The sequence below is a fragment of the Salvelinus namaycush genome, chromosome 12 (genome assembly GCF_016432855.1).
Source record: "Salvelinus namaycush isolate Seneca chromosome 12, SaNama_1.0, whole genome shotgun sequence".
NCBI classification, from domain to species: domain Eukaryota; kingdom Metazoa; phylum Chordata; class Actinopteri; order Salmoniformes; family Salmonidae; genus Salvelinus; species Salvelinus namaycush.
In genome coordinates, this window is record NC_052318.1 from 26,917,250 (window position 1) to 26,929,892 (window position 12,643).

Here is a 12,643-nt window from a genome sequence, read left to right on the forward strand (position 1 = left end):
ATTGCAAAGGTTGTGACTAGAGCGAGTACAACTATGACCGGAAGGGACTTTTCATAGCAGGTTAGGAGAGCATTTTAGCTAACCTTAACCCTTTTACTAACCTTATCCTAAGTCTCCTAACATGCCACGTTAATTATCCTAATCTGCTGTGTAAATTCTCCTAGCCTGCTACAAAAAAGTAACTTCCGGTCGTAGCTGTACTCTCTTTAGTCAGAATCTGTTGCAAGGGTTTAGTTATTTCAGACCCTGTTTGCTTTACACTAAACAAGAAGGCCTGTTTAAAGTGAAATGTTTGTGTCTGTGGTCAAGTGTAAATATGGAGTAAACACCATAGAGCGTGTAGTCTCACTTTACAGAGTTTGTTACAGATTCAAAAAAAATGTATCTCCTTGCTAAAATTATTTGCCCATGTCTATTACTAAATAGACCCTATATTGCTCAAGCAGGAATTAAAGTGATGAATCTAATGTCCATGAATATCAGGTTGAGCTAGCTGTTTGTGGAGAATAACTGACCCTCATATCAAGGCAGAAACAGTCCAGACAGACATTTGACTTGAATGGTGTCTTCCTTAAAGGGGTACAGGGAAGAAGAATAAAGCCTGACATGTTTTTTTGGCATCCAAACATTTACATTCCTTATTTTTACAGTCATTAACTTTTTGTAACCTTTTGTGTTAAAATCATTATTTAATTGTGTTAACCCCCTAGTGCCAATCTGCAGTGAAAGTTATTAAAATTGGTGTCACATGGATTGACGCTGGAGAGACAAAGCAGGTACAGGGAGTCAAACATTTGACATGGAACGAGACAGGAACAGCGTCAACATACAAGAAACAATCAATGCATCAGCAGGGAACCTGACATATAGGGAGGTAATAAACAGATGATAAGTGAGTCCAGGTGACTCCAATATTGCTGAAGCGTGTGACGAGGGAAGGCAGGTGTGCGTAATTGATGGCAGGAGTGTGTGATGCAGGGCAGCCTGGCGCCCTCAAGCGCCAGTGGAGGGAAGAGCGGGAGCAGACGTGACAGTACCCCCCCACCCCACCCTAGGGGCGCCACCCGGCGTCCCACCTGGGCGAACCTGCCGAGACATGTGCGCTGGGCAAGCCGGTTGGGGCGTGGGAGCCCAACGAACCGGCAGGAGCGTGAGAGCCGGCTGAGGCATGGAAGCCAGACAATCCGACTGAGGCAAGACGCCTGTCGATCCTGCTGCAGAGAGGGAGCCAGATGATCCGGTGGAGAGTGACGTGGGATGGGAAGCCGCTGAGCCAATCGAGGCAAGGAAACCTCTCGAGCCACCCAGGGCGTGAAAGCCCGACGGGCTGGCTTAGGCACCCCCGGTTCCATCGACGGCGGAATCCTCCCCGACGTTACCAACAAAACAAAAAAAACTCCTGGACCCGGCTGGGCGAACAAGAACTGACGATCCGGCTGAGGCCTGACGTGGGATGGGCGCCATCTGAGCCAACCGGGGCAAGGAAATCTCTCGAGACAGCTAGGACGTGGAATCCCGACAAGCTGGCTAGGCACCCCGGGTTCCATCGGTGGCGACCCAGAGCCGATGTCACCATACCAACCGGAACGCCAGTACTCCCCGATGCTTCGTGTGATGGCTGATGCATTCGGTCACATGGAATTGACGCTGGAGAGACGAAGCAGGTACGGGGAGTCAAACATTTAATAAGGATCGGACATGGAACGAGACAGAAACAGCGTCAGCATACAAGAAAACAAAGACAAAAAACAATCAATGCATCAGCAGGGAAACTGACAAATATAGGGGAGGTAATAAACAGATGATAGGTGAGTCCAGGAGAGTCCAATATCGCTGAAGCGCGTGACGAGGGAAGGCAGGTGTGCGTAATTGATGGCAGGAGCTCATGATGCAAGGCAGCCTGGTGCCCTCAAGCGCCAGGGGAGGGAAGAGCGGGAGCAGACGTGACAATTGGTTTGATTGAAAATGTGAGCTAATCAAATTGAGTTATGTATTTAACTAGCTACTGTTAATTCAATGTGAGTATACAAGTTCAAGTGTTCCTGCAATTTACTTTATTACTTTAGATTTTATTTATTCATTCTCACTGGACATTTCTGTCTTATTTACAACTAATCTGGTCTATAATTTGTAATTCATTACAACCAATTCCATTACTTCTAACCCAGTGCAAGTTGTGTGATGTTCCCTTTTCTTAGTTTCCTAGTCTGTCCAGTGGGCTTGACTACAATGAGCCCACTGTCACTGATGCAGAGGGAGCTTTAACGATGAACTTCTCTAACAAGGTCCATCATCAGGTCTCTCTCTATCTGATTGGACGAGCCTATACAAGCCTCCTGTCCTGGTTTCTATGGTAACGGTGGTGACTGAAGTTTACAGTCTTTGACATTGTATTTTAATGAGACTGTCCCAACTCAATGTAATGGTTTGAGTTGGGACAGTGCAGATTTGGATAATGGAAAGTGGATATACCCACCTTCCTCTGACCTTAAACACACCCATATGGTGTCTCATATTTCTCATATTATATGACCTTTTACTACAATATTAAGAGATCTAAATGAGTTTCCACATGTTTGTGAAACTGGAAGAGTCCGTTTGTCTCTTGGCAACCTCCTAAGTGGGCGGCCGTAAAGTAAACAATGCTTCCATTTCAACCAGATGTCAGGGAGAGAAATAAAACATCTAAAAAAATAAATAAATGAAAGCAGTTCCTCACGAAGGTCATTATCACCTTAGAGTGTGAGAAAGTAGGAAATGGTTGTTTAAATAATTAAATAAGCAGGAAATAGATTTGTATTATTTCCGATCATTGGTCTCATATTTCCAGTTTCATGGTTTTTATTTTGTAATGTACCCTGCCCACCACAGGCGGTTGGTGGCACCTTAATTGAGGAGGACAGGCTCGTGGTAATGGCTGGAGTGGAATTGGTGGAATGGTATCAAATACATCAAACATGGTTTCCATGTGTTTGATGCCATTCCTTTTGCTCCGTTCCAGACATTATTATGAGCTGTCCTCCCCTCAGCAGCCTCCACTACTGCACACCTTTCAGAGCATGCTGGAGGAACCTTGGTGTTTGAAGGGGGGGGTGGAGCCAGGGCACATTTGCATGGGTCCTCATCTCAGTTCTGGCCTTCACTTGGCATAGCTCCCCCTGCTGTCTATGTCAGGTGGCCTGTCTGTTTGTCTGTCTGTTTGTGGTCATTTGTAATCAGTGTTTTCAAGGAATGATTGCCATCTCCCCTCCCATTACACTGTGATTCCTCTCAGCCCATTTCTGAATGCATGCCTCATTGGAGTCAATGTCCAGTCACATTTCTCACCTCAGGACCAGCTCACTCTCTTTCCTTTCAGCTGCAGCAGACAACACAACCGCCATTGACTTGTTTACCTTTAAAATGATTGATTCAATGATTGATTGAATAGGGCCAATCTGAAGATATCTTATCTCCTCTGACTTGGTTTATCCTCACCTTTAGTACTTCTGTTGTTTTATTAGTAACCTGAAAAGACTCTTGACTATATCTCACATGGATGATATGCACCAGGCCAGAGTTTACACAGTTTCTTATGGCTCAGTTATATTCAGGATTTCTACTGCTTGTTATTAACACAGAAACCCACACCTAGCCTCTTCATTACAGAACTGTCTCACTCAGTCCTTACTAAAACCAGGGTGGAATCTCAAATATTTTCCTTCGATTCCTCCTTTTCAAAACATCAGATGGAAACAAAGACTATTGGAGGACATCTTCTCCTCTGATCTTCTCCTCCAATGTTCTCGTGTCCTCTTGTGTTTTGAGAAGGAGGCAAGCAGAGAGGAATCCAGGAAAATTATTTTAAGATTCACCCGAGATCAGTGTTTTGTGTAGCACAACATTCCCACAACATGAGCAATGACTGCAGTCCTCAGTATGAAGAGATGTTTCTGAGTGGAGTTTGGCCTTGAGGAGAGTGAATAGTGGTGGAAATGTACCCAATTGTTATAAACTCAGCAAAAAAAGAAACGTCCTCTCACTGTCAACTGCGTTTATTTTCAGCAAACATAACACGTGTAAATATTTGTATGAACATAACAAGATTCAACAACTGAGACATAAACTGAACAAGTTCCACAGACATGTGACTAACAGAAATTGAATAATGTGTCCCTGAAAAAAAGGGGGGGTCAAAATCAAAAGTAACAGTCAGTATCTGGTATGGCCACCAGCTGCATTAAGTACTGCAGTGCATCTCCTCCTCATGGACTGCACCAGATTTGCTAGTTCTTGCTGTGAGATGTTACCCCACTCTTCCACCAACACACCTGCAAGTTCCCGGACATTTCTGGGGGAATGGCCCTAGCCCTCACCCTCCGATCCAACAGTTCTCAGACGTGCTCAATGGGATTGAGATCCGGGTTCTGCTGCAAGGAGGCATGAGGACTGCAGATGTGGCCAGGGCAATAAATTGCAATGTCCGTACTGTGAGACGCCTAAGACAGCGCTACAGGGAGACAGGACGGACAGCTGATCATCCTCGCAGTGGCAGACCACGTGTAACAACACCTGCACAGGATCGGTACATCCGAACATCACACCTGCAGCACAGGTACGGGATAGCAACAACAACTGCCCGAGTTACACCAGGAACGCACAATCCCTCCATCAGTGCTCAGACTGTACGCAATAGACTGAGAGAGGCTGGACTGAGAGCGTGTAGGCCTGTTGTAAGGCAGGTCCTCACCAGACATCACCGGCAACAACGTCGCCTATGGGCACAAACCCACCATCGCTGGACCAGACAGGACTGGCAAAAAAGTGCTCTTTGACTAGTCACGGTTTTGTCTCACCAGGGGTGATGGTCGGATTCGCGTTTATCGTCTAAGGAATGAGCGTTACACCGAGGCCTGTACTCTGGAGTGGGATTGATTTGGAGGTGGAGGGTTCGTCATGGTCTGGGGTGGTGTGTCACAGCATCATCGGACTGAGCTTGTTGTCATTGCAGGCAATCTCAAGGCTGTGCGTTACAGGGAAGACATCCTTCTCCCTCATATGGTACTCTTCCTGCAGGCTCATCCTTACATGACCCTCCAGCATGACAATGCCACCAGCCATACTGCTCATTCTGTGCGTGATTTCCTGCAAGAAAGGAATGTCAGTGTTTTGCCATGGCCAGCGAAGAGCCCGGATCTCAATCCCATTGAGCACGTCTGGGACCTGTTGGATCGGAGGGTGAGGGCTAGGGCCATTCCCCCAGAAATGTCTGGGAACTTGCAGGTGCCTTGGTGGAACAGTGGGGTAACATCTCACAGCAAGAACTGGCAAATCTGGTGCAGTCCATGAGGAGGAGATGTACTGCAGTACTTAATGCAGCTGGTGGCCACACCAGATACTGACTGTTACTTTTGATTTTGACCCCCCCCTTCTTTCAGATACACATAATTCAATTTATGTTAGTCACATGTCTGTGGAACTTGTTCAGTTTATGTCTCAGTTGTTGAATCTTGTTATGTTCATACAAATATTTACACGTGTTAAGTTTGCTGAAAATAAACGCAGTTGACAGTGAGAGGACGTTTCTTTTTTTGCTGAGTTTATAACTACAGACAGAGTATGTTCACATTTTAGGGAATAAAATAACTAAGTATAATGTGCATGCATGGGATTTTAAGAAATAACCTATAATCACATAGATTAGCCAGTGTAGTTATGTGTCTGAAGTGCTAATCAGATTATGTTGATGTTGCTCAGATGATGTCAGTGTATTAATTAGCTGGCTAACAGCTGACAATGTTGTCTATTACCCTGGCTCCAGGTGAAGGTGATGGTAGACAATGAGCTGCTGGGCTATGCCTGTGAACAGTTCCTGGGGAAATCTGTGATGGAGATAAAGAGTGTCATTCTGCAGACCCTGGAGGGTCATTTACGCTCTATTCTCGGTAGGGACCTTCTGACAGACACGGGCTGCTGCTCAGTACTATTGGGTCTCAGAGGAGTATTACTATTAGGTCATGCTATAGAACTTAAAACCATTTTACATGTTCTCAGGAAATCAAATTCTATATGCCATATAATGTATGCATGTTCTCCTCGGACCTTTAGGCTCTGGTTTAACTCTGATATAGGATACTAACAATTTTACAATGTACAACTCATTTAAATAAATCACCACTTCAGATAAAGGAATCCATATCAGTCTATGGTTAGTGACCCAGCCAGACACTGACCCCAGTCCTGTGTTCCAGGTACTCTGACGGTGGAGCAGATCTACCAGGACAGAGACAGATTTGCTGCTCTGGTGAGGGAGGTGGCAGCGCCCGACGTGGGCCGCATGGGCATCGAGATCCTCAGCTTCACCATCAAGGTAAGAGACAGGAGCACAGTCATCCTATTACAGCTTTATACACTTAAAGTGACACCACTTGCCCCACAATGACTGAGGGCCTCTGTGTTTTTTCCCTGTCCTTGTCAGGATGTTTATGATAAAGTGGAGTACCTGAGTTCCTTGGGCAAGAGTCAGACAGCTGCAGTACAGCGAGACGCAGACATCGGAGTGGCCGAGGCAGAGAGAGACGCAGGAATCAGGGTAAGAAATATACTGCAAACAAGTAGATTCCCTGAATGCGTCGCAATACATCGCACTCAGTATTCATGTTAGTCTTTGCTACACTGAATCTTCTCTTCTCATCTTGTGGTCTGTGCCCCCAATAGGAAGCAGAATGTAAGAAAGAGATGATGGACATCAAGTTCCAAGCAGATACCAAGATGGCCGACTCTAAGAGAGGGTTGGAGATGCAGAAGGCTGCTTTCAATCAAGAAGTAAACACAAAGGTATCAGACATGGGCATCATTGCTCTAGATTAGATTCACCTAGTAGTCAATCGATGACATCAAATCTACGCCTAATGTGAAAAATGGTTAATCCTTTATAAGAGATTCACCCTGGTCATATTCATTAGTGCACACCAAAGCTAAACGTTTTTCAAAGAAAAGGGGACTACCTGAAACTTTTCGTTTCAGCACGTTGGATTCCATTCTATTCCTGGTGAATATCACCGCTGCCTTCTCTCCCCCCCCCCCCCAGAAAGCAGAGGCCCAGCTGGCCTACGAGCTGCAGGCTGCCAAGGAGCAGCAGAAGATCCGTCTGGAGGAGATAGAGATCGAGGTGGTTCAGAGGAAGAAGCAGATCACCATTGAGGAGAAGGAGATTGACCGCACTGAGAAGGAGCTGATCGCCACGGTCAAGAGGCCGGCCGAGTCTGAGGCCTACAAGATGCAACAGCTGGCCGAGGGACAGAAGTGAGTGACCAATCACTGAGCCACTCCCAGAATGCATGGAAAATAAGGACAATGTGTATGCTCGTTCAAATTCTGGATGCAACGCAGGGTGTCATACAAATAGGAAGTGAGTAAACCACCACGGGAGCCTAGAGTGTCTGCCTTTCAAGCATCTATGTAGCAAGTAAGTTACACTCAGACATAGGTTTAGGATAAGCTTAGCCTTTTCTAAATCCTAACCAAAATACAAAACTGATCAGTGTGTAGGGGCAACTTCATCTCACACTTGCAGTAGTAGCTAATAAAATTGAATTGTCACATGCTTCGTAAACAATAGGTACTGAGTAAATATGCAGGGGTACGAGGTAATTGAGTTAGATTTGTCCACATTTTTGGGAATAAAATAACTAAGTATGATTTGCATACATGGCATTTTAAGAAATAACCTATAATCACTGTCTGTAGTGCTAACTAGATGATGTTGATGTTGCTCAGACTATGTTTTAGTGTATTAAGTATCTAGTTAACAGCTGACAATGTGTCTATTACCCTGACTCCAGGTGAAGGTGATGGTAGACAATGAGCTGCTGGGCTATGCCTGTGAACAGTTCCTGGGGAAATCTGTGATGAAGATAAAGAATGTCATTCTGCAGACCCTGGAAGGTTCCTGGGGAAATCTGTAACTAGGAATAAAGTGAGAAATAATAAACAGTAGCAAGCAGCGTATGTGATGAGTCAAAAAAGTGCAAAAGGGGTCAACGCAGATAGGTAGCTATTTGGTTAAGTACTTAAGTCTTATTTATATATATTTTTGAACCTTTATTTAACTAGGCAAGTCAGTTAAGAACAAATTCTTATTTACAATGACGGCCTAGGAACAGTGGGTTAACTGCCTTGTTCAGGGGCATTTCGATAGATTTTTACCTTGTCAGCTCGGGGATTCAATCTAGCAACCTTTCAGTTACTGGCCCAATGCTCTAACCACTAGGCTACCTGCCACCCCCTTATGGCTTGGGGGTAGAAGCTGTTCAGGGTCCTGTTGGTTCCAGACTTGGTGCATTGGTACCGCTTGCCTTGCGGTAGCAGAGAAAAAAGTCTATGACTTGTGTGGCTGGAGTCTTTGACCATTTTTAGGTCCTTCCTCTGACACCGCCTGGTATAGAGGTCCTGGATGGCAGGGAGCTAGGGTATGCACTACCCTCTTTAGCGCCTTGCAGTCGGATGCCAAGCAGTTGCTATACCATACGGCGATGCAACAAGTCAAGATGCTCTCAATGGTGCAGCTGTAACTTTTTGAGGATCCGAGGTCCCATGCCAAATCTTTTCAGCCTCCTGAGGGAGACGAGACGTTGTTGTGTCCTCCTCACGACTGTGTTGGTGTGTTTGGACCATGATCGATCCTTAGTGATGTGGTTTAAACCAAATTATAGCTATGATTTAGGTGTGTAGCCGATGTTCATACTGTAGTTCAATGAAATCTAGTCTGCAATCTAATGATGTTGTTCGAGTTAAACCCTTTACATGCCCTCCTGAACAGGATGAAGAAGGTGCTGACGGCCCAAGCGGAGGCGGAGAAGATCCGTCGTATCGGAGAGGCAGAGGCCGGTTCCATAGAGGCTATAGGGAAGGCTGAGGCTGAAAAGATGAGGCTGAAGGCTGAGGCCTACCAGCATTATGGAGAGGCTGCCAAGACTGCTCTGGTCCTAGAGGCCCTGCCTAAGGTCAGTGTGTCAGGACTGAGAGGCATTTAACACTTTATACGTAGTGTTGTGGTAAGGAGGAGTTGACATAGAGCTGCACACAATAATTTGGTACAAGGTGTGTGTCAGCTTTTGGACATGAAAAAATGGAAGATTTAAAAATAAAAATATTTATGTTTTCAGTGTTACCATTTTTATTTGCTTTAAACCTGACAAATAAAGGCTGTGTTAGGTGAGTTCTCTCAGAAGAACACCCAGGTGAAGAAGGTTTGTGTCATTGTGTTGGTACAGATCGCTGGCAAGGTGGCGGCACCGCTGGCCCAGACCAATGAGATTGTCATCCTAAGCGGGGACGGTAGTCGTGTGACCGGCGAGGTTAACCGCCTATTGGCTGAGCTCCCCGTGTCCGTCAACGCCCTCACAGGGGTGGACCTGATGAAGGTGAGGGGGGAGGGGAGGAGGGAGGGGGTACCTTCACATTCCAGGGGGGTCAGTAGAATGTAGCTATATGAGCGATACCCCGCCCATACTCATAATCACTGCAGGTGTGTGAACACATTCCATCTATCCAGCCTCAGCTAGCTAGGTTTATAAGGCTGAATCTACAGTAGGCCTATACATAAGTAATGTGCAAATAGCCAGTTGATGGCAATGGGCCAACTTTTTGATTCTCACTAAGTCACAGGGCTCTCCATTGTTCCAGTGAAGGCTGCAGCTAACCCAGTCTCTCTCTTATCATCCCACAGATCCCTTTTCTTCAGAAGATGACCAACCCTCAAGCATGAAAACAATCCAATGCACCCAGACTCCAATACATCTCTCTTATGCACTCTTTAAATCAACAAGAAACACTTGAATACAAGAGTTGTTGTTTTACTACGAAAAGTACTACGAAAGAGTAGTCGTTTTCATTTTCTAGACCCCTGATGCCTTAGCTCTATAGGACCAGATCATCTGCATGGACCACTGAATTTTTTTTTTAAAGAACAAAAAAAAGCAACCGTTCATTTTATATTTGTTTTTAAGAAGTTACCCCCATTGTGTTGTACTTACTCTCGTCTACATTATAGAAAAGGGGCATTCATCCTGATTTTTCTGTGCAGGCCTTATTCTGGTCTGAAAGGTCTCGCCAGGTGTCTTCATAGTTTTTCATAGTTTTTTTTATTGTGTTACACTTAGTACCTTGGATATGCCCATGGTTTTTTACAGTTACTTGTGCAAGTGTTTTTAAGTATTTCGTCACCCATTTTTATTGTTTCATTCTTATGTGCAGTCAGTGCCTGTTTACCAACCAAGTGGCCAAACCTCAGGAAAGGTAATGGTTTGGCAATTCAAAAAGTTTAGTGATACTACAGTGAAATTCAATGAGAGATGTAGAAATGTCCTCCCCCATCCTCATATCATTTGCCTTTTTCTTTACTAGAATCTTCATTTCATTCTTCATCTTGGGTATGGGAGAGGTGTGCCTTCTTAGGACAAGACATGCAAGAAGCAGAAAGCATACACATGAACACGTGTGCATCGATCTTCATGTCTGTATGAAGCCATATACTTTCAAGATTAGCCTTAATATAGAGACCCAGGAGTCCTGCTAGCTTTCCTGATCATCTGGATTACCTCAGTCAATCTAAGCTTTAATACTTGTTCTACTTCTTTCCAATTATTGAGATGCCATATGACAATATGCATTTCAGTCTCTTAGGGTAGCCAATGTTGTGTTATGTCACCTTGTGGTTCCATTCTTAAATTACATATACATTTTTATAAAGGATTTATCTCTACAGTTTACTAGACTCCTTAATTTCAGGATTTTACAAGGTGCTGCTTGATATCTTTGACTAGGAATGCAATGCTGCCAAGACCTGTTGACCATCCAATCATTTATCAGCTATCTCCACATGCCTTACCCAATGTGCTTTAAACACAAGAAGACATTTCCGTTTGTTTAGACGTTTGAGTTGGACTGGAGTTCATTTTAAGTCGTTTTTATTTTATGAAAATATATTTTAGCGTTTAGGGGATTTCTAGACACTTGCTGAACCAATGTTGCTCCGGCCAAACGCTACGCCACGTCCATGGACGTTCTCCACAATGAGTCATAATACCCTTAAAACCTAGTGGTCAATCAAGGAAATGGTTCCAATCGTTTTTCCACAATTCATTTTTCCTGTAGGGGATTTTAGAAACACTTTGGGCAGTGTTTCATGTAGGCTTACCTTGGCGTGACGTTGTGATAACCGTGTAAATCTCTCTAGGACAAAAACAAAGTAGATTTTGTCCCCCGAAAAAGAAAAAAGAAATAACAATAAAATAAATAATTATCTCTAGGACAAGGTGATTTTTATCAATATAGTAGCCTGTATTTACCCCCAAAAATGAAATGCTAATTATCTGCTAATGTGGCTATCATAAAGAATTACAAATGCCATGATGATCTGGACGAGACTGCCGAATCGAGGCAAAGGTAAGAATCTCTGGATAAACTATCTAATGTTAGCTAAATTTAGTAATTAATAAATTGGCTACATTTCTTTAAATTGACAATTTAGTCGTCTTGTGCAAGTTTTAAATTGACAAAATACCTGTTAGCAAAGGTGTCAGCTAGAGATGACGTGCAGGAGCTTGCAGGGATGTGTAGTCTTGCATTGACTACTTTGATGCTAATTAGCATTTTCAAATCTGAGCGTAAATATATTGATAAAAGTCACCTTGTCCAAGAGAGATTTACATGGTTATCAAAACGTCATGCTAAGGTGCGCCTACACGAAACACAGCCCTTATTTCAAGTGTTTCTAAAATTCCCTATGGGAAAAAATTAATGTTGGAAAAACGATTGGAACCATTTCCCTGTTTGACCACTTTGTTTTATGGGTTTTATGACACCACCACTGTGGGGCTCTATTAGAGAAAGTACCTCCCCAATGATTTCTAGAATGCAAACTCATTCAAATCTGATTGGTCCCAGAAACTGAAGGGTTGGGCCAGAGCCAGAACAAATTGTAAAGTGGCGTTTTGAAAATGTGTCGTTGGCTTTGATACTCTGATTGGTTAGAGAGGATCCAATCACTGATGACTTTGTTTTGTACAACCATATAAATAAGAATGAATTCCACCCTTCATTTTGACGTCACCACAATTGACTTCACCAATGCAGATATGTATTCACCAATGCACCCAAGTATGTAGCGAACATAGCGCAACGGAATAATTCAGTTTGTGTAGTCAGGCAAATGCATTTTATTTTACAGTAATGTTAACCTGCTGCCAATGCCAACGGCGGTATATCGCTGGTCTGGGGGAGAATCTAATCCCTACTGATCACCAAAAGTGTTTCTTTGGAAATACTGTATTTATTTTATCGTGCTTTTATTATAGTCTCTGTTGTAAGATTTACATCTTAGACCAGACCGTAACATTTTGAAGTGATAAATTGTGTGATACAGTACTGGAAACCAGAATGCAACCTGTATTCTGTTTGATGAAATGGCTGGTTTGAATTGTATAAAGTTGGAAATGTTGAACAGGGCCGTAGGCATGGGTGGACACAGGCCCACCCGCTGGGGAGCCAGGCCCAAAAACAAAACAAAAATTATACAATATGCCCCATCCATATTTCTGCAGGCCCATCCACCAACTAATTTCTTTCTACGCCCCTAATGTTGTGGTGTCATGTTCTATCT

General features: G+C 43.9%; 1 protein-coding gene across 2 annotated transcripts in view; it reads left to right on the forward strand.

Annotated features, from left to right (window-relative positions):
• LOC120057047 (flotillin-2a-like) overlaps positions 1–10,744 on the forward strand; it is a 40,273-nt gene extending 29,529 nt beyond the window's left edge. For both annotated transcript variants that reach the window (XM_039005426.1, XM_039005427.1), the window contains 8 exons: positions 5,801–5,924; positions 6,231–6,349; positions 6,458–6,571; positions 6,697–6,816; positions 7,070–7,284; positions 8,801–8,984; positions 9,255–9,404; positions 9,710–10,744. In XM_039005426.1, coding sequence (XP_038861354.1) covers positions 5,801–5,924; positions 6,231–6,349; positions 6,458–6,571; positions 6,697–6,816; positions 7,070–7,284; positions 8,801–8,984; positions 9,255–9,404; positions 9,710–9,748 — 1,065 coding nt within the window. In that variant the 3' untranslated portion in view covers positions 9,749–10,744. The remainder of the gene's footprint in view (positions 1–5,800; positions 5,925–6,230; positions 6,350–6,457; positions 6,572–6,696; positions 6,817–7,069; positions 7,285–8,800; positions 8,985–9,254; positions 9,405–9,709) is intronic.
• The last annotated feature ends 1,899 nt before the right edge of the window (positions 10,745–12,643 follow it).